At 41.0% G+C, this 23,487-nt stretch overlaps 1 protein-coding gene and 1 long non-coding RNA gene across 2 annotated transcripts; both read right to left on the bottom strand.

Moving 5' to 3' along the window:
* Positions 1-17,452: 17,452 nt before the first annotated feature.
* Positions 17,453-20,252, bottom strand: LOC128128050 (uncharacterized). Its single transcript, XR_008225650.1, has 3 exons — positions 18,877-20,252; positions 18,511-18,794; positions 17,453-18,381 (listed from the first exon to the last, which is right to left on the bottom strand). It is a non-coding gene; the product is annotated as an uncharacterized LOC128128050 (long non-coding RNA).
* Positions 20,253-22,074: 1,822 nt separating this feature from the next.
* LOC111888967 (uncharacterized) lies at positions 22,075-23,111 on the bottom strand. Its single transcript, XM_023885099.3, has 3 exons — positions 22,972-23,111; positions 22,787-22,892; positions 22,075-22,620 (listed from the first exon to the last, which is right to left on the bottom strand). Exons 1-3 carry the CDS (start codon positions 23,002-23,004, stop codon positions 22,454-22,456), a joined length of 306 nt encoding a protein of 101 aa, XP_023740867.1. The 5' UTR covers positions 23,005-23,111; the 3' UTR covers positions 22,075-22,453.
* Between the last annotated feature and the right edge of the window lie 376 nt (positions 23,112-23,487).

Raw genomic sequence — 23,487 nt, 5'->3', positions numbered from 1 at the left:
ATTTAATTTCAACAATCAACAATAAACCCGATTACCCATTCCCGTTATCCTCACCTTACGTTCCTAAAAATAACGTCTATTATAAGGAACTTATTTCAGGATTTTCATCGGGACGGACATTACTGCAGAGGGGCTTCCTCAACAATAAGTGCCCTAAAGGCAACCATGTGGGGGATAGAGTACACCGATGAACACGTCGTTCACAACACCTACAGGTAATGAGCCTTCTAGTGTTCCACAGGACAGTCTAGAATAGTCCGTGGTCATCATCCATACTCTGCTGAATGACTAGAATAACACCAATAACACTGAGGCCTCTCATCTGTTTATTTCACACCAATTATCTACCCATGTTCTACCCAATATATTAGTAGATAAAAATATACATTTTTATACATTGTTTAAAAACCTGTATAGCATGCTTTAATCAATACATATATAACAGATGAGGCATACACACATAACACGTATTTCATAGAGAATATACATTCACACTTATAACCACAAAATATATACACGTAGCACGTATTTTATATTAAATACTTCATAATATTGCGTATTGAAAAGGGACTATACACTCACTTGATCAGAAGATGATCCGACAGCACTACGGCTTATAGAAGTAGTGTCTCTTTGTAGATCTGGAAGATCTTCACAAAAACCGGGCTCCTTGGGGCAGGGCTTCGGCTCTGGAATAACGCTCTTCGGGATTCTCGGGGCTTCGGATCTCGCTTCTGGGCTCGGGAATAATACCGGGGCTTCGGGGTACAATCGGCACGCAAAACGAGGCAAAGGACTAGAGAGAAGGATGGAATTTGTGAATGAAACCCGGCTACTTCGGATCCCCTTTTATAGTGCTGGACCCTCGCACGTACGCGGGGCGTACGAGGCTACGCGGGGCGTACGCCTTGGTTGTCGTCAGCGCTTACGTCATCGGCCCTCATACGTCATTGCATACGAATTCGGAATACTCGAGTGCCCTTCGCTGTATGCGGCGCGTACTTCGAATAGACCGCCTCACCCTTCTTCGGATAATATCGGAGTTAAATTAAAAATAAATATTAAATATTTATTAAACTTCAAAAATTCATATCTCCTCCATACGAACTTCGTTTTCGACGTTCTTTATATCCACGCGAAGGTGAGACTACGCTCTACAACTTTCGTTTAGACTCCGTCGGCCAATTTTGACTTTTATTTTTATTAATTATTTTTAGAAGGCCCGGACAGGAAAACTTCGTTATAAAATCATAACTCCTTCGTCCGATGTCCGTTCTCGCCTATCTTTCCGTCGTTTCGCTACTAACAACGAGATCTTCGATTCTCATTTAGATTGTTTCGGCTAAAAGCTGCTCGATCTCAAATTGAGTATTCGGGCTGCATACTGCCACGTCGAAACTTCAGAAAATCGTAACTTCCTCATACGAAGTCAAATTTGGGTGTTCCTTTTATGCACGCTCTCGGTTTAACGAAATCTACGACTTTCATTTAGATCGCTAAGGCTAAATATCGCTCTATCTTAAATTCATATTTTACGTCACTCGACGTCATGCCAGTTCTGTCGCGAAACTTCGACAGGTCATAACTTCTTCGTTATAACTCGGATTTTGGCATTCCTTATATCTCCGGAATCCTTGTTTCAGCCATTACAACTTTATGAAAAGATATCGGGCTTATCTCACACTTTAATTTTGTCGTTTATTTTATTCTTAATTTAATTATATCACATAATTAATCAAATAAACACATAACTCACATAATTCACAAATTCACAAATAATACATTTTTATTATTTCAAATTGAGGTTACAAAGGTTAACCTAGACTATTACATTGCTACAAATGGCAAGCCCAGAAACACGGGCGTTACAATTCTCTCCACCTTAGAATGATTCTGTCCCCGGAATCACACACCAGCAAACAAATGCGGATAGCGACTCATCATGTCACTCTCCGTCTCTCAGGTGAGATTCAGCCCATTCGTGTGTTTCCATCGGACAAGCACTAACTCAACCATCTTACGTCGCAACTTCATAGTCTTTCGGTCAACGATTGCCTCTGGTTCCTCAATCAACCTCTTGTTTTCATCGATCCTCAACTCTGACAGTGGAATTATGTCGGGAACTTCTCCCGTGAACTTCCTCAAGTAACACACATGGAAAGTGTTATGAATTCCATTCAGTTCTTCTGGTAGTTCGAGCTTGTAAGCTTGGTTCCCAATCCTCCGAAGAACTTTAAACGGTCCAATAAACCTTGGACTTAACTTTCCCCTTTTACCAAATCTTATAAGTCCCTTCCACAGCGAGACTTTAAGCAAAACCGAATCTCCAACTTCAAAAGTCATCGGTCTTTGCTTTTTGTCAGAATAGCTCTTTTGACGATCTTGAGCTGCTAACATTCTTTCCCTAATTATCTTCAACTTTTCTGCAGTTTGATGGACTATCTCAAGCCAACAAGACGACGTACGACACTTCTGTCCATACAATGCTTGATAAGGTGCCATCTTTATGCTCGAGTGAAAACTATTATTATAGGAAAATTCTACCAAAGGTAAATGTTCATCCCAATTACCTAGGAATTCCAAGGTACACGCTCTCAGCATATCTTCAAGTGTTTGTATCGTTCTTTCACTCTGACCATCAGTCTGCGGATGGTAAGCTGTACTTAAACACAACTTGGTACCCAATTCCTCTTTTAGACTTTTCCAAAATCGTGAGGTGAAACGACTATCACGATCTGACACAATCGTTAATGGAACACCGTGAAGCCTCACAATTTCCTTCACGTAAGAATTCGCAAGCTTTTCCATAGACCATTTCTCGTTGGCTGCTATGAAATTCGCACTCTTAGTGAATCGATCAATGACCACCCAAATCATGTCATGACCACTTTTTGTTATGGGTAGTTTAGTGACAAAATCTATAGCAATGTCTTCCCACTTACCCATAGGCACAAGTAATGGTTCTAAACTCCCGTATAGTTTCTGATGTTGTGCCTTGACTCTTGCACAGGTTACACACTCGGCCACATACTTCGCAATGTCGAGCTTTATCGTCGGCCACCAATAATAGGGTTTCAGGTCCCTATACATTTTTGTGCTACCGGGATGAATCGAGTACATGGTTTTGTGAGCTTCTTCCATCAGAAGATCTCTGACTCCTCCTGTCTTAGGTATCCAAATCCGATCTTGGAACACCTTCAGTCCGTGACTGTTTACACCGAACACCAACGTTTTGCCCAAACGTTCCTCCTTCCGGTCATTCTTCTCAAAAGCTTCGCTTTGAGCTTTCTTTATACTTTCCAAAATAGTCGAGACAACTTCAATTCTCAACGCTCTTGGCCTTCTCCTTTCAAGATTGACTTTCCGACTGAGAGCATCAGCAACAATATTGGCTTTACCGGGGTGGTAAAGTATCTCACAGTCGTAGTCCTTAAGTAATTCCAGCCAGCGTCGTTGCCTCATATTCAATTCTTTCTGACTAAAGAGATATTGGAGACTCTTATGATCAATGAAAAGTTTGCACTTCGTGCCATAGAGGTAATGCCTCCATATTTTCAGTGCGAAAACTACCGCTACCAACTCCAAATCATGAGTCGGGTAGTTCTTTTCGTGCTCTTTCAGCTGTCGAGACGCATATGCGATCACCTTATCCCTTTGGATTAAAACACAACCCAATCCAACCCCAGACGCATCGCTATAAACAGCGAAGTCTTCAACCCCATCGGGTAGAGAAAGTATCGGTGCCTCACATAGTTTCTTCTTTAGCTTCTCGAATGCTTCTTTATGCTTATCACTCCAAGCATAAGTAGTTCCTTTGTGGGTCAAAGCTGTTAATGGACTAGCGATCGAAGAAAAGCCTTGGATAAACCTTCGGTAATATCCAGCTAATCCCAAAAAGCTTCGGATCTCCGTGGGACTTTTCGGTTGTTCCCACTTCATCACAGCTTCGATCTTCACTGGATCAACCATTATCCCTTCTTGGTTCACCATGTGACCCAAGAATTGGACTTCACGAATCCAAAAATCACACTTAGAGAACTTTGCATACAGCTTCTCCTTCTTCAAGACTTCCAACACTTCTCGCAAGTGTCTGCCATGTTCCTCTTGGCTTTTCGAATAAATCAGAATGTCATCAATGAACACTATCACAGATTTATCAAGGAACGGATTACAAACCCTGTTCATTAAATCCATGAATGCTGCTGGAGCATTGGTTAGTCCAAACGACATAACCAAAAACTCATAGTGTCCATATCGCGTTCTGAATGCAGTCTTCTCTATATCCTGCTCTCTTACTTTTAGCTGATGATATCCTGACCTTAGGTCGATCTTTGAAAAATAACTTGAACCTTGTAGTTGATCGAATAGGTCATCAATCTTTGGCAACGGATATCTATTCTTTATTGTTGCCTTATTCAGCTCTCGGTAATCAATGCACATCCTCATGCTTTCATCTTTCTTCTTTACGAATAACACCGGAGCTCCCCAGGGTGATGAACTAGGTCTAATGAAACCTTTGTCCAATAACTCCTGAAGTTGCATCATCATCTCCTTCATCTTCGTTGGTGCTAATCGATAAGGTGCTTTTGCAATTGGCGTTGTTCCGGGCAACAAGTCAATACGAAATTCTACTTGTCGATCGGGCGGTAATCCAGGAAGATCTTCGGGAAATACTTCTGGATAATCACACACAACAGGAATATTTTGCATCACCTTCTTTTCCTTCTTAGCATCGATCACGAATGCTAAGTATGATGTACACCCCTTGGTTAAACATTTTCTGGCTTTCATTAGAGAAATGATTCCAGAATTTACTCTGCGTTTATCTCCATACACCATAAACGATTCCTTCCCAGGCGGGTTCATTTTCACTATTTTCTTCTTGCATAAAATTTCGGCATCATTGGCGCTAAGCCAATCCATTCCCAAAACGATGTCGAAACCATTAAGTTTGATAGGCAATAATTCCTCGTGGAACTTATTCTCATTCAAGTCAATTAAGATGTTTTTCATACGATGGCTAACAGGTACAAACTTGCCACTAGCAACTTCGACTAATAAAGCATTATCTAGTCTATCAACAGGCAAAGCTAGTTTTCTACCAAATTCATGCGATATAAAGGAGTAGTTGGCTCCAGAATCAAATAAAATTTGGGCAGGCAATTTGTTAACGAGAAAGGTACCTGAAGCGACATCAGCTTCATCTTTAGCAGCTTCCAGTGTCATCTGGAATGCTCTCGCCTTTGGCTTTGGCGGAATGTTGGGTCTTGCTGCTTCCTTCTTTTTCGGACAATCCCTTGAGATGTGCCCCTCCTCACCACAACCATAACAAACATTCTTGGTGAAGGTGCAGTCGTTGGCATAATGCCCTGGCTTTCCACATTTGAAGCATGTGGTTTCCCCGCCACACTTCCCATGATGCTTCTTCTTGCACTTGTCGCACCATTTCGCCTCTACCTTTCCTCCACTTCCTCTCGAACTAGACTTCGAGAATTTACTTTTCTTGCTGGACCCTGAAAATCCATCGATTTTCCTCTTCTCACCAACCTCTGACCTTTCCTGACCTTTTTCCCTGATATGGGTCTCAACATTTCTAGCAGCCCAGATGGCAGCTTTCAATGTGGTTGCCTGCTTAACCATTGGACCATAGTCCGCTGGTAGTCCAAGGGCAAACTTGTTGACCTTAGAGAGTTCTGTAGGCACCAAATATGGGATAAACTTCATCTTTTCTGTGAAACTTGCAGCGTATTTAGTAACGCTCAATTTCCCTTTCTTCAAATTCTGAAACTCATTACTGATTTCCAGAAGGTCCTGCTCGGAGCAGTATTGCAGTTTTAGTTGTTCCACAAAGTCTTCCCAAGACATTTTGCTTGCTTCTCCCTTGGGCATAGAGTCAGCTAACAGCTTCCACCAACTCAACACGCCAGATTTTAGCAGAGGGATCGCAAGTGCGGTCTTCTGCCTGTTGCTGCATTCGCAACTTTCAAACATAGTCTCCATTTCGGAGACCCAGTCCATAACTTGCAACGGCGTCGGGCTTCCGGATAGACACGGTGGTTTGGATGCCATGAAATCCTTATACTTGCACCCACGACCATCATTTCCTCCATACTGGTTATTGCGTCTAACCACTGGTTGTTCGTCTTGACCAATAATCCCACTAAAGTTTTCTCCTCCAGATTGCCCTCCATTCTCCTCGGGCTCTTCCGCTTGAATTGACGGTTCTTCACGATTCTGTCTAAGCAAGCGTCTTGTTTCTTCCATCTGACGATCCAACATCATTTGAATCATCATTTGTACACCAGCCATTGTTATCAGCTCAGATGCATCAGCTACGACAGGTACTTGTTGAATTACAGGCGGTTGATTCCTGTTTTCATTGGCATTTCCAACTCCGCTTCTTGTTCTCACCATTTTGATCTACACACCGAATAATTTCGCCTTATTACTCCAAACGATTACATGCTAGTTCTAATATCGTATACATACGCTTAGAATCCTAAACACATAAACTTTCAGATCCGGTTGGCAACAAACCGTAGATCCGAACAATTAATATCATGTATGGCAACATATAACATTTAGCACATAAAAGCAATTTAGGCAACTTTCCTAAAATAAACTAGTGCTCGTGTCTAAAATTTATCAGACACACACCTCACAATCTCTACTTAGCATACAAAGTTTAAGTCTAGAAATCCTACAAATTCCTAGTTCGCTTAAACTAATGCTCTGATACCAACTGTGACATCCCCAAAATCTCGGCCAGAAAAGACCGATTTCATTTATGCTTTTTAAACATTTTTCAGAGTAAATCCGTTTGATAAAAAGATGCGGAATTTGATCCCAAAAACAAAACATGATAAAATAGATATTTATCAAAACATTTCATATAGAAATATGATTTCATTTCATAATTCAAAAGTCGGGATGTCATGTTCCGATACAGATCACAAAGCATAAACGATAGCATTACAAGTCATACCACAAATATATACATATACAGACTTGTAAACAAAAACAACTTTGATGATTCGCCCATCTTAAGCTCTTGCGCCACTTTCTGTAATACAAATCAACTGAGTGGGTCAGGCTTGGGAGCCTGGTGAGCATCTAGGGTTTTCAAACCCACAATAATTATATTTAATTTCAACAATCAACAATAAACCCGATTACCCATTCCCGTTATCCTCACCTTACGTTCCTAAAAATAACGTCTATTATAAGGAACTTATTTCAGGATTTTCATCAGGACGGACATTACTGCAGAGGGGCTTCCTCAACAATAAGTGCCCTAAAGGCAACCATGTGGGGGATAGAGTACACCGATGAACACGTCGTTCACAACACCTACAGGTAATGAGCCTTCTAGTGTTCCACAGGACAGTCTAGAATAGTCCGTGGTCGTCATCCATACTCTGCTGAATGACTAGAATAACACCAATAACACCGATGCCTCTCATCTGTTTATTTCACACCAATTATCTACCCATGTTCTACCCAACATATTAGTAGATAAAAATATACATTTTTATACATTGTTTAAAAACCTGTATAGCATGCTTTAATCAATACATATATAACAGAAGAGGCATACACACATAACACGTATTTTATAGAGAATATACATTCACACTTATAACCACAAAATATATACACGTAGCACGTATTTTATATTAAATACTTCATAATATTGCGTATTGAAAAGGGACTATACACTCACTTGATCAGAAGATGATCCGACAGCACTACGGCTTATAGAAGTAGTGTCTCTTTGTAGATCTGGAAGATCTTCACAAAAACCGGTCTCCTCGGGGCAGGGCTTCGGCTCGGGAATAACGCTCTTCGGGATTCTCGTGGCTTCGGATCTCGCTTCTGGGCTCGGGAATAATACCGGGGCTTCGGGGCACAATCGGCACGCAAAACGAGGCAAAGGACTAGAGAGAAGGATGGAATTTGTGAATGAAACCCGACTGCTTCGGATCCCCTTTTATAGTGCTGGACCCTCGCACGTACGCGGGGCATACGAGGCTACGCGGGGCGTACGAGGCTACGCGGGGTGTACGCCTCGGTTGTCGTCAGCGCTTACGTCATCGGCCCTCATACGTCATTACATACGACTTCGGAATACTCGAGTGCCCTTCGCTGTATGCGGCGCGTACTTCGGATAGACCGCCTCACCCTTCTTCGGATAATATCGGAGTTAAATTAAAAATAAATATTAAATATTTATTAAACTTCAAAAATTCATATCTCCTCCATACGAACTCCGTTTTCGACATTCTTTATATCCACGCGAAGGTGAGACTACGCTCTACAACTTTCGTTTAGACTCCGTCGGCCAATTTTGACTTTTATTTTTATTAATTATTTTTAGAAGGCCCGGACAGGAAAACTTCGTTATAAAATCATAACTCCTTCGTCCGATGTCCGTTCTCGCCTATCTTTCCGTCGTTTCGCTACTAACAACGAGATCTTCGATTCTCATTTAGATTGTTTCGGCTAAAAGCTGCTCGATCTCAAATCGAGTATTCGGGCTGCATACTGCCACGTCGAAACTTCAGAGAATCGTAACTTCCTCATACGAAGTCAGATTTGGGTGTTCCTTTTATGCACGCTCTCGGTTTAACGAAATCTACGACTTTCATTTAGATCACTAAGGCTAAATATCGCTCTATCTTAAATTCATATTTTACGTCACTCGACGTCATGTCGGTTCTGTCGCGAAACTTCGACAGGTCATAACTTCTTCGTTATAACTCGGATTTTGGCATTCCTTATATCTCCGGAATCCTTGTTTCAGCCACTACAACTTTATGAAAAGATATCGGGCTTATCTCACACTTTAATTTTGTCGCTTATTTTATTCTTAATTTAATTATATCACATAATTAAGCAAATAAACACATAACTCACATAATTCACAAATTCACAAATAATACATTTTTATTATTTAAAATTGAGGTTACAAAGGTTAACCTAGACTATTACATTGCTAAAAATGGCAAGCCCAGAAACACGGGCGTTACATCGTGGTAGCCCTAAAGTCTGGGAGTCCGGTGATTGACAATGTTTTCTTTTAATTCATGGATGTAAATGTTTCCTATCATTGCATATATTCTTTTGTTTGATAGCTTCGTAAATGGTTTATGTTGGCCATCATGTAGTCTTTATGCATGGCTTGCTTAAATCCCTGGTCTGAGTCCTTTTACTTGTGAGCTCATTGTGCTTTACTCATGCCAGTCTTTGAGAAATCTATTCTAATTTGTTGCTTAAAGACTCTAGGTGTAGCCAAGATCGTCATCTTGAGGCCCATTTGGTTGTGCTTTTCTCATTAGTGGAAGGTTATGACCCTTCTACACTTATGTTACATGTTCTTTTGCACGTTTGTTTTTGGGAATGTTTGTTATAATGTGAGTGATGAACATGTTTTGGGGGAAAGGTTATGAACCTTTTTTATATAAACCCCCTGGCTGCCTCCTTGTATTGATTTCTCTCATGTGACGTTGGATGATCAATCCTTGTTGTTGCATGGTAAATGTACACAACCTCTTTATTTTATTTTTTCAAGCTTGAAAATAAGGAGCATCTGAATTGCTCTTTCTCTTTTCTTTTTAAAATTTATTGTTGGAGTGTCATAAGACTGGAAATGGTAAAGTAATTCTTACTGGTTAAATTTACATTCCAAAACTAATACACAATGCCTTTGCTAACATTCAATTTATCTTTGACACTTGTTTAAGAATAGAAATGGCGCAGGCTCTGCGCATTCCAAGTTCTTAGGATTGCACGCCCGTCCTAGGCTTCTAGTACGTAAGCGCCATTCTTATGGGCTTCCACAATTTTGTTCGGTCCCTCCCAAGTGACACTAAGTTTTCCCAATGGATCGACATGGATGGACTCATTTTTCCTTAACACCCATTCTCCAACTTTGAAATTCTTAACCCAAACTTGGCAGTTGTAATAGTTCCCGATACACGATTTGTACAATGCTTGGCGCATTTGTGCAGCCTCGCGTTTTTCATCTAGCATGTCTAAGTCTTGGCGTCGCCTAACTTCATTGGCTGTTTCCTCGAAACTTCCTGTTCCTAGTGAGCCAACCACTATTTTCAATAGGAGGACTGCTTATGTCCCATAGATAAGGCTGAATGGCGTTAGACTCCGTGCTTGACCTTGTAGTGGTACAATATGACCATAACACTGTCGAGAGCTCATCCACCCAGGCAGACCTTGATATGAGTAACGTTTCTTCAAACCATTGACTAAGGTTTTGTTTGATATCTCAGTTTTCCATTGGCCCGTGAGTGCGCCACGGACGTGAACTGGCGGTGAATTTTCTTGTTTTCACACCACTTCTTGAGGGGCTCCCTTCAAATTGTGTGTCGTTGTCACTTATGAGAACTCTGGGTGTACCAAAGCGAGCCAATATATTTTTTATCATGAACTTCATCATTTGCTTTCCCGTGATGGTGGCCAGCGATTCTACCTTTATCCACTTGTAAAATAGTCCACATCGACTAAAAAGAATTTCACACCTCCTGGAGCTAGTAGGAATGGTCCTACTATGTCAACCCCCCATTGATGGAAGGTTCATGGGCTGGTGATGTTGGTCAACGACATGGCCGGTTGATTCTGGAAAGGAGAGAATTCTTGGCATTCTTTTCATTTCCTGGTTAGGGTTGTTGCCTCGTTGTATACGTCTGGCCAATATACTCCTAGACGGAGAATTTTGCCAATGAGCGCTCGGGCGCCTTCATGTGTTGCCGCATCTCCGAAATGACTTTCTTCCAGGAGTGTATGTCCTTCTGTCTTAGAGATGCACTTTATCCATGGGCTTAAATACCCTCTTCGATATAGTTGGTTTCTCTTATTGTGAAATGTGACGCCCTGACCTTGACTTTTCTCGCTTCTTCTGGGTCATCCGAGAGTACGCCATGGCACAAGTAGTCGATGTATGGTTTGGTCCATTCTGGGGTAGTCGATACTGTATTAACCTTTTGGTTAAATGCTTCTCTCAAGGAGCACTTCAACAAACACTTTCTTTGTTAGGTGATCATAGGAAGTTGAGGCGAGCTTGCTGAGAGTATCCGCCCTCACATTCTTTCCATGGGAAATTTGCTTTATTGAAAAGTTTTTGAATGTGATTGTTAAGTTGCGGACTGCATCTAGGTATTTCTGCATCCTTGAATCTTTTGCTTCATATGTTCCGTTTATCTTATTTGTGATGAGTAACGAATCACTGAGGGCTGCTAATTGTTGTGCACCAACCTCCTTTGCCAACCTCAGGCCCACTAGAAGTGCTTCGTATTCTTCTTCGTTATTAGATACTTGGAAATCGAATCACAGTGCATAAGTGATTTCTTCACCTTTGGGGCTTTGAAGGATCAGTCCTGCACCTTAGCCTTCCTTACTTGCCGCACCATCGGTGTATAACTTCCAAAGTTCTTTGTCGGCTGCAGGCGCCAATGGGTTGATGGAGATTATCGTTGGTACTCCCTTGATAGTATCTGGGATTTCGACTAGGAAATTTGTAAGGGTCTAGGCCTTGATGGTAGTTCGGGGTTGATAATTGATATCATATTCGCCTAATTCTATGGCCCACTTGGACAGGCGCCCAGACTTTTTTGGCCTTGGCAGAACTTGCTTTATCGGATAGCTGGTTAGGACATCCAACTTGTGGGCTTGAATATATGACCATATCCGCTTGGAAGCGTATACCAGGGTGAGGACTAGTTTCTCTAAGGCCGGGTAATTAACCTCTGTACCTTCCAAGGCTCTACTCTCAAATTGGATGGGGACCTGTTTGCCGTCCCTCTCCACTTCCAACACGGAGGAGATAGCTTCTTCTGAAGCTGCTAAATACATCTGTAGTGTCTCCCCTGGTAGCGGGCAAGCGAGGGCCGGTAGTTGATGTAAGGCATCTTTCAGTCATTGCAATGCTTTTTATGCTCTTTCTATCCATTTGAGCTGCTTTTTAACTAGGCACCCTTTGAGGTTTTGGTACAGAGGAAGCGCCTTCTTGCTGATTTGGCGATGAATCTTCCCAATGCCGTTAGCCTACCGTTGATCTATAGCACACCCTTGAGGTTGTAGGGAGTTTTCGACTCGAGGAACTCTTGGATTTTGATGGGATTGGGCATAATACCTTCCTTGGATATCTAATACCCAAGGAATTGACCTTCACCTACACCAAAAGTACACTTGGCCGGATTTAATCTCATATGCGCTTTAGCTAGCGTTTTACAAGTTTCTTCCACATCATGGAGTAGTGTTTCTTCATTATGGCTCTTGATTACCATGTTATCAACGTAGACCACGATATTCCTCCTAATTTGATCAACGAATCTCCTGTCTATTAGTCTCTGATATGTAGCTCCCGCGTTTTTTATTCCAAACGACATTTTCTAGTAGCTGAAAGTGCCCTTCTCGGTGTGAAAGGTTGTTTTTGCCCCATCCTATCGTTTCATCTGTACTTGATGATAACCTTTTTACATGTCAAGGAAAAATTTGAACTGAAACCCTTCAAGCGATTGGACTTCCTGATCTATCTATGGAAGGGGATGACACTCCTTTGGACAAGCATTATTAAGGTTTGAGTAATCAATGCACGTTCGCCATGACCCATCGGCTTTCTTTACCATAACAAGATTTGTTATCCATGTCAGGAACATTACTTCCCTGAGTATGCCGACACTCACTAGGTCGCCTACTTCTAGGTTTATAGCCTTTTTTCGGTCTTCCGCCTGGCCCCTCCTATTTTGTATGACAGGGTTGCTTCCGGAAGTGATATTAAGACTATGCTCTATAACCTGTCGATCTACACCTGTTAGATTTGTAGGCTTCCAGGAGAAAACAACAGAATATTGCTTTAGGAGCGCTACTAGTCATGCCTTGGTCTTGCTTGATAGGTGAGCACCAATTCGCATAATCTGCTCTAGGTATTCCATGTTTATCTTGTGTTGTTCAGTGGAACAACCCTCCTTCGACTTCTTTGGAGCTCGCACCAACTCGGGAGCAGCTATAATTTGATGGCAGTGTCGCACCCTGATGTTTGAGGCAATAACTGTTGTTGATCCCTAGCATGTGCTAAATTTAACTATGCCGTGTATCGTTGATGGCACGAACTATAGTAGGGAGATTGCTGTCCGTCCAAGTAGAATATTGTGTTTTACTGGAAACCAGATCACAAAGAATTCGACTGTTCTTGTGATTCTGTCCCATTTTTCATGACTAACCAACATTAGGGGCAACCGAATAGTGCCCAATGGCCACAAGCTATGACCGGTGAACCCCACCAACGATCCTCGAATTGGGGGCCTTAGCCCCTCCTTCCATGTTTCCGGTAGTTGCCTGAAACAATGCTCATAGAGTATGTCGGAGCAACTACCATTGTCGATGTATATCCGATGGTTTTACGTATGACGAATGAATCCATATATGAGGAGTGGATCTCGCAGATCCCAATTCAACGGCCTGGGGTCGCTACTCGAAAAATCGCTACTCGAAAAAGTGATATTGAGTAGATTTCTCAAGAGTACCTGTATCTCATCCTCCGTTTGGTGAGTTGCGTTTCTCTTACGGGATTTAGAGATAGTAAGTACCTCGGTTCCATCATACGGAGGTTCCTGAAGTAAAACGGGATGTGTTATAGCCATCTGAGGCAACGAACCTTTTGACAACAATTATCGGAAACTGCTCTGGAGTACTGGCCCTCCTACTTTTGTCATAATTAACGGGACCTTTGCCATCAGCACCTGGATTGGGGGATGTGTTTTACACTCGCGGTGATGGTCATTGTTTACTATCACCAATGTTCTGAACAGATCTTCTACTACCGCCCCATATACTATTGGATTTAGATCTCCCTTTGCAGAGAACCAACTTCGTCTAATGGCTATATCACTCTGAGGATATGTCCCGATGGCGCCAAATGTTGTGACATGCTCTACAAGAAACTGGTTTCTTGTAGACGGGTTTGTCTTGGAGGTTTACCTGAGAACACAACACAGAAGAATCGTTAAAGGACAACCGGGGGTTCTCCCGGGACGTCGCTCCGACGATCAAGTTAGTTCTTACTTAGAGAGAGATTAGCGTAAATTGTATAGGGAAGAAGATGGATCCATTCCTTGGGTAGGAAGAGATCCTTTTGTACCTATTACTAACGGACTGAGGTGACTCTCCCACACGGGAGTGAGACGTGGCACTCTCTTACTGGGAGAAGTATGCCCACACTAACTAACTAGCCAGGTAACGTTAGTTCTGGGCATCATCAGGCTCCTTGTCATGACCTGATTGGTCGTGAGAGAATGAGAAGATCACGAGGAATATTCTTTCCTCGTGAGGGAAAGTGGGCTATCATCTTGGCACTGGCCTACTTTGGCCAAGACTAGGTCCCGACCAAGGCCCTGGCTTAATAACGTCCCGTCAGTGCTTTCCGTCAAGTTTGACGTGGCCGCATACGGTAACGTTAACAATAACAGGCATTCGAGATATTCATTCCATAGGTTCTGCCCGTTTATCAAGGACGAGCCCAGGAGCAATAGGGTGGAAGTACATACTGTGGAAAAAACTCCTCAGTGGGTGGAAATAGAAAAAGGGAAGTATTGCGAATACCACTAGAGCAAAACCTACGACACCAGGGAATGCATGGCCCTCAAAAGAGAAGTAGCGGACAAGCAATTGAATGGAGACCTAATGGAAATCGCAAAGACCCTACGATCAAAATTCGAAGTCAAACAAAAAGACGAGCGAACCTGGAAGGAAGAAAATAAACAACCAGTCAAAAAGGAAGAGATCTTCATAATCGTGAAGCCCCAAAACAGAGCCAGACACCGATCGGAAAACAATAGCATAGTTGCCCTACCTGGCAATACTCTACACATAAGTTTCTGAGACCCGCGAGCACCCGACTGGGACCCCACATACCCAATCATAATCTCCGCCTACATCCAACAACATCAGATCTGGCAAGCCTTGGTCGACGGTAGCAATAACATCAATGTCCTCTACGAGCACTATTTCGAACGACTCTCGATATCCTGAAAAAAGAATCTCAAACCATCGAACCGAGCCCCACTCTTCAGATTCACAGGACATAAGTTGTGGTCGCTCGGGACCATAAGCCTCCCATTAACAATACTCAACCGTGATGGGAATAAACGATAACAAGGATAATTGAATTCTCAGTAGTAAAACATAGGTCCGACGACGATATGATCCATGGGCGGCCAGCCCTTTTCTGGATCCAATCCATCCCATCAAAATTATATGGTACAGTAAAATTTATTACAACCAACGACTTGGCAACAATGACCACCCTCAACCCATGAGCAGGGAAACAACGGGCAATCGCCGCTTGGGCTACCATGCACATTCCAAGAGGTGGTGCACAAGAGTAATTACCACCCACATAGTCAAATGCGAAAGGATAAATACCACCCAGATCTAGGACAGGGGGAAAAGTAGCCACCCCCACACAAACAGCCCCCCCGGGGGGGGGGGGGGGAGAATGGCGCGATATCAACAATATTACCACGCTAGAAACATCGAGGATAGTCAGCATGAATACCGAGATAGGATGGATACCGCTAAGCCTGCCAACATGTTGTCACACAACGAAGGACCAGAGCATGGTAAAAGAGGAAACAATAAGACATACGCATGAAGTCTCGCAGATCGACCAGAAATCCAAGGGGGTAACCGCTAAAACTAGAGTAGCGAGGGTAGGTAACTACCCCAGAAAGGAAGATGTCGACAGGAGACCCACCACAACTGGCAAAGACTTCTTACTCCAGGACAACATCTAACTGGGAACCTCTCAAACAACACAGGGAACATTGAACCACAAAAGAGTTAAGGGGTCATAATAACACAAACACGTACTGTGACATCCCCAATTTCACGGCCAGAAAAGACCAATTTGTTTATGCTTTATTTAAAATCATAGTATCTTTTTGAAGAAATATGTTGTAGAATTTGTTCCTAAAAATATGAGAAGAAATATGTTTCTGTTTATGCTTCTGAAATCCAACAACCCTATACGGCCTTTCAAACCAGATTCCCCGTACCGCGATTAGTTAAAAGATATTATAATAACACTGTGTATATTATGTTGGGCGTTCTTTGGTACACAGGGCGTATGAGCATACATTTTACGTAGGATGGGCACGTAGCGAACTTCGTATGGGGTGACGTGGACGTTTCGGAGCCAACTACTGCGAGACCGCGGGGCGTACGCTTCATCTACGCAAGGCATACTCACCCTCGCAACAACCTCTTACAACTTCTAAATTCTGTAACTTTCGCATAAGAGCTCCATTTTCGACGTTCTTTATATCCATGCCTAGGTGGAGACGTACTCTACAACTTTCGTTTAGACTCCGTCGGCTAATTTTGACCTTACTTTTTTAAAGCTATATTTTAACAGGCCTGGACAGTTAAAGTCTGTTAAATTTTCATAACTTTGCCATCCGATGTCTGTTATTGTCTGTATTTTTATCGTTGAGCTCCTATTACTGAGATCTTTGATTCTCGTTTAGGTTTTTTCGGCTAAAAATCAATTGATCTAAAATTCAAATTTCGGGCTGCATACTGTTGTGCCAAATCTTAGAAAAATCATAACTTTCTCATACGAAGTCAAATTTGGATGTTCTTTTTATGCACGCTCTTGGTTCAACGTATAATACGACTTTCGTTTAGACCACTAAGGCTATAAAGTACTTTTTCATAAACTCACTTTTTACGTCACATGGTGTCGTTTTGGTTTTGCCACAAAACTTCGACATGTCATAACTTCTTCGTTATAAATTGGATTTCGGCGTTCTTTATATCTCCGAAATTCGTTTTACGACCACTGCAACTTTCTTTATAGATATTGGGTCTATCTATTATTTTACTTTTTACGCTTATTTTCATTCTTAACATATTATATCTTATAAATAAGTATATTGCACATAAAATCACATAATATTCAAATAATTCCTCTTTATTACTTCAAAATAGATTACAATTGTTGACCCTAACTATTACATCACCATACTAATGCTTAGCCTAGAAACATGGGCGATACACGCACACCGAACAAGAAGAACTCATCCATGGATGATAACTAGGCAACCAAAACCTGAGAGTAGAGAAAATTGAAGATCATCGTACGAAAAACGACCAACCCAAAAACAGTCAATCATGGTCCGCGCGCGAGCATGAACGTTGAAGAGCTCGTGGACACGAGCCGCCAAGGGACACAAACCAAGAAAGACCAAGAAGAGGAATTCACTCTGATGGCCTTATAGGCCGAAAGCCCAAACCAACAATCATAGAACGGGGGAGAAAGGGGAACCCAAGGAAAGGGACAAGTAATCAAACTCCTAAAGAATAATCACGCCCTAATAAGCCAGCCCAGGAGCTAAGCCTAGAATAGCATCAACTATCCTACCCCTGATACCTATCTAATGATGTAGATGTCTCTAAGACACTAGAAAGTATGCAATGAAAAGCTCTGATTCGAAACAAACGCGTATAAACATGCATTCATACAAATGGAAAACAAAGACAGACTAATCATCCGCACCACTTACATGAAACCATTGCAAAAAACACAATCATAGGCCTCAAAGGCTCACAACCGTTCCTTAAAAAAATCCCGCTCTGTTTAAGGAAGGTGGGAATTAGGATGCAGGGATAGCTAGAGGCTATGAAGGATCATAACCTCGCCTCGCAATAAAACAATATCTAAGCGTCGAAGCCCCATGATGACAATCCAGACATGAATTAAATAATCAAAATCGAAGACAGGGGCCTCAGGAGCCCAAAACTCCAAATAAAAGTCTGAAAGGAAAAAAAAAGGGTAGAGAAATAAAGGGCAGTAACCAAAACGGATAACCTACGTATAACAGAGAAAATTTCTTGCCAATCTCTCACCTAATACAAACTTAAACAGGAACAACAACACATAATAGCAATTCTGGGACTGACCAGGGTCCAGGAAAGAACTCAGCCCCAGGGTGGCCAACATAAACCCCCCAAGATTCAATCCAAATAAACCACAAGTAAACCACAAAAAAGTACAAAGCTATGTTTCTTCAAAAAAGAAAACAAATTGTCTACCGGCCAGATATCGGGCTTAGAAAAAGGCCATGCAGGGCCACCAAAAAACGAATAACAAAAATTGTCAAAGTTGTTCACCAAATAAAAACCATTCACAAGAAAACATTGTTTGAGTTTCACCAACCAAATTCAATCCACATATAATAAGGGATATAGCAGAAATCACTTATCGGGGGCAGGGGAAGGTCCCTTCCACCAATGACACCTCCCGATGAAGGCAGGCACCTTGAAAATGACCCCTCAAAAACATCTCGACTGGACTGATCCTCCCACAACCTAACAACAAAACAAGAAGATCAAGCACACAAAAAAAAAGAGAAAAGGGAGGGGGGCATGCCACACTACGAAACACAAACGCAACCGAAGGAAAGCAAATCAAAAAGGGAGGAAGGGAGAAGCGCTTACCATCCTTCAAAACGAAAAACTGAGGCATCATTCCTTGAGACCTCCAAGCTACACTTATACCCACAACGGCCAACATACGGTCCTCCCAGTCATCCCCGTTGAAAGAGATGCTCTTCAGAGCGTTGGAAACTTGCTCGCTAGCCCCCTAAAGAGTAGAAATCCGGTCAGAAAAGTTGGATCTACAGGGATAACCATAACCGACTAAATCTCGATTCACCCAGGGCCACCTGTCCTGCCAATTCTTCTTTGGCGCTTTCTGGTTTACGATGAAAGCATGAACACCTCTGCATTGAGAAAACGTGTGAATACCAGATTGAGTCGATGAATTGAAAAAGTACTTGAAAGCCCATAGTTAAGGAAGCACACCTAGAGTCCGACATGACATCTCAAAGCCAACTATCTTGTTAACAATGTTGGGGGTAAGGTCGTCAAGAGTGAAACCGTAGTGACGCATGATCTCGTCAAAAAAAGTCGGTCGTTGGCAACCAGAGCCCTGCCTCGAAGATGGAAATATGAAATCCGACCTTACCCTCTAGTGGTCGAGAGATAACATATCCTTGTGTGGAAACTCAACTCCATGATTGGGGAGGAAACCGAATTGCTCCTGCAGCCCAGAAAACTCTTTGGAAGATGGAGCGACACCCATGTTCAGAGATGCCATGGTCCGGTAACAAAGGGGAAACAAAAATGAAAAAGAAGAAATGTGGAAGAAACAAAAAAGAAAGAAGCATTCTTTGAGGAAAGAAGAAGCAAAGGAAAAAAGGAAAGCAGATTGGATAAGGAAGGTTTTAAATGCATGCGGGAAACCCGAACAATTACAATGATGAAGCCGCCGACTTAGACGATTCTGTCATGTCAATAGGCAGTAGAAACCACCATTTATGAACACGTGCACTCGCCTAAGGCTAGAATGACCTTGCTTACCCGAGCAAACGCTGATATGCACTAGCCTAGGGTACTTGTTGACATATCTCACCCGGAGTTACGTCCAAGGATAACGGAGCCGTCAACTAAAGAACGACCTATCAAAAACCCACTACCCGACAAGAGCCGGGAGAAAACCATTGTCCATAAGACCCCGCATTCTACCACCGATGATTTGGCCTCAGGATTGGCCCTCTTTTAAAAGTGAAACTCCCGCTATAGATAAAAAAAATGAGTACCAGTTGCCCCAGGGCGGCAGGTGTAGTGCTTGGTGATCTGCTAATTGGCAGTTCTGCACCAATAACAAATAGCCACCTACAGGGTACGATCTTCCAATCGAAGGCCGCCTCGTCCTTCCATCCCTGAAAAAGTAGAAGATACTATCGGGGATCTGTTCCCCTGACCACAGGTATAAAAGGTCCCTTCTCCCCCAAGAGAAGGGATCGACTCTTAAATCCCAGTCTCATACTCTCCATATGATACCTTTTCTCAAGGGGATTCACTAACTTGACCATCGGAGCGTCGTTTCGGGATCACCTCCCAGACGACTTCTAACAATCTTGTTTTCTTTGTTGTGATTCTCAGGCTTATCTTTTTCACCCCTCAAGGAGACGGAGTTAAGTCGGAGACATATCACAACACCATCTGATATAGACCCTTATCACATTTCCCCGCTCCAATCAAGCTCATCGTCTGCAAATCCCGTGCAATAAAGAAATCCGGAAAAATATTATATAACAATTTAGATCCATTGTTATTCGACTAATAGATAATAAATTGCAGTTAAACTTTGGAATATATACAACTTTGGCAATCTTGACTCCATTAGGTAAAATATAATTTCCTTTTCTTTTCAATAAAATCTAATCACCATTGGATATGATGACCGGTGGCTCTCCATCATCATATATATCTCCCTCTAGAAGATTATAATCTCTCGTCATGTGCTCCGTTACACCTGTGTCAACAATCTAAGTACAAGTTTTATCGATTTTACCAGCCATGTTAGCCACATTATTTTGTCTTCCTTGTTCAAGTGTTTAACAAGCTTCTGGTACTGTTCACTCGTGAGTCCTGGTATAGGGCTTGATGTCGTATCTGCCAAGGCTGACTTGTATTTTCCTTTCTCCTTCTTGCCTTTACCTAGCCACCACTCCGGGTAGCCGATCTTCTTGAAACACCCATCCTTATTATGGCCTTTCTTACCACAGAAACTGTAATGCTCATCCTTTGTTGCACTTTTCAATCACTGAACATTAGGCTCAATCGTTATTTCTCTCTTGCTTTACGCGAAGGTTTGGAATGCTGCAGCCTCTTGTATTGGTTTCTTCGTTGCTGAGATTGCTCTTTGTTGTTCATCTGCAGAAACAATGTGGTGCAAAGAAATTTGGGGCAAGGTAAACATACAAATATGGAGATAGATAGACTCCAAGTTCCAACTCATCTACATATCCCATAAACTGCATACATTACTATATATATATATATATATATATATATATATATATATATATATATATATATATATATATCACGTTATTCTCCCTTTTACAAATCTAATAAGTGAGGTTTCCACCATCATCTAAGCATCAACTGGAATCCAAAATACAAAACTGTATGATCCATGTAAAAAACAAGTTATATATGAAACTGATCATTCACCAATTAAGATTAGGGGATATATAAGATACTAACACCTATATATAGTACAATATGTCAAAGTAAAGCAACAAAGACAACTCCACCACAATCATGTATGCAAGGACTATTATTGCTTACAAAAGCATTGTCTCTATCAACTTGCACAGCCATATATACAAGGACTATTATAACCAACACATCTTTAATAGTACATTAAAAATGTCGAAAGTGATTGCATGTTTGTTTGTTTTTTTTTTTTTTTTTTTTTTTTTTGTAGAAAAAAAAAACACTTCTAACTATTTCTTGTTGTGCCGCACATAACACGTGCAACACTTGACCTTTCGTAGTTGTTTGCCTTTTTAAAAAAAACTGTTGATTTAAAAACTGTTATGTGAGGCAATATTGGATTTTACTCTTCAAACCACTTCACACCTTACTTTAAATTATATTATTCAACATAAATTTGTTTTATATTTTCAACATGTTTTTTTATTTTAATAATATTATGAAGGATATTATAAATAATTCAAGTATTTTTTATAAGAAATTCAAGTATACTTTACATAATTTAAAATTGTTTTGGTAAATTTTATATAAATATTTTTTTGTGTTAAATTATGTATAGTCAAATATTAATAAATTATAAAGTTAATAACTAAAATTATCAAATATATTGAAACTAACCGAAGAAATAACAATCGTCCTGTTAAATTTAACAAAAAATAACATGTTGTTCATTAAATTAACAATTTATTTATTGTTATTTAGCAAGTATTATGTTTAATTATTTTATATAAATATCTTCAGAAATCATATCATCATTATGTTTATATTCAATTTGCATATGATTAAAAGTAAATAAAATTTTGGTATATAACTATTTTTAACTATTGATTTCAGTTTATTTCAACAGTCCGAAAATATTAAAAAACAAACAGAATTTTTATTATAATTTGCAGAAGTTTGGTCTACATCTTCTGCTGCACAAGGTTGCAGATGTGGTCTATAAACATTTTAATTTAAAAAAACAAACACCAACAGAAATCATCATAATCATATAAGCACTTCTATTGACCAAAGGCAATAAAAGTTTATTTATTTATTTGTATATTCCGATTGTTGTGTAACAATTTCTGGACCATTTGCGTACGTACTTAGTTTGCCTTTAATTTTCACATGACAACAACACACATCACATATAGAAAGACACAAAGTGACTTATTTGCATAATAGTAGGACACATTTACATTTTGGGTGCATCGATCACCCATCCCCCACCCTATATATAATACATGCACCCACAGACCACGGTTGTAGGTTCACCCTGGGACCATATGACATGCCTACGTCATATAGGTTTTTCATTTATGCATGCTACTCAATCATCCTTCCGTTTTGAAGTTTTTGATTTAAGATCAAACACCGTCTTTTGAATCTGTTCATTCGTCACAGGTTCTGAAATCTGATCAGCTTTTCTAAAATACTGAGATTGCGACCAGTAGGCCTCGAAGAACTCCATGTTCTCTTTCTCTAATTCGGTCCACACTGCAATTATGATCCTCAAAAATTATCAACAGACTGAAAATGAGTTATGTTTCTTTTAGGTGGGACAAATACTTGCAATTTTTGTGTCATTAACATAGTACAACGTTAACGTTCTATCTTGTGTAAGTTATATGGTATCTAGGAGGAGAGATGATGTGGAACTAACCCGTTGAGGTGATTACCGGTTTTATATTTGCATGTTTACAAAGGGCTTCCATGCACTCTTCTTTGGTCATGCCGAAGATCAGACATTTTTCTATAAGATGTTGTACCTACAATAGTCAACAATTTTTTCATGATCAACATGTAAAATGAATAATACTCACACATGGTTCTCTATATGCCTATTACCATGTGTATGTATGAAGCCGAAGAGTCACCCATCTCCTAATATCTATTTGATCTTCAGAAAAATGAATGATTAGAGTGAAGCCATGGAAGTCTTGATCAATTTATATAGAGATGAGCCAAGAAATATACGATGTGGGAGATGAACGATGATTGGTGGAGAAGGGATTACATAAGATTTTGTGGAGTAGCATTTCTGTCTTGTAGGACTCCCATTTGGTACCATACCCCACATGTGATCCCTGTGGGTCCTGACTTGCTTTCAAACAATAATTTTAAACACTTGATTAAAGAATCCACACCCCGACCGTAGGCTTTATCCTTGTGATCAGCAACCTTCAGCCAATCAGAAAGACATAAGACTTTCTTAATCCAAGTTGCCATTCTAGTGTGAATTTACTGAGTACTAGTACATTTGTAAAGCGCTACTTATTTCTAACTGATACTAGTATACAAAGCAACCTTACTCGACAAATCCTGGAGTGCGAAGGAAACAAAAAGTAGGGAAGGCCCCCAAAA

Source organism: Lactuca sativa, chromosome 8 (assembly GCF_002870075.4).
Source record: "Lactuca sativa cultivar Salinas chromosome 8, Lsat_Salinas_v11, whole genome shotgun sequence".
Lineage (NCBI taxonomy): Eukaryota > Viridiplantae > Streptophyta > Magnoliopsida > Asterales > Asteraceae > Lactuca > Lactuca sativa.
The sequence above is the reverse complement of the archived record's forward strand: the minus strand, read 5'-3'. Positions and strand labels throughout refer to the sequence as shown.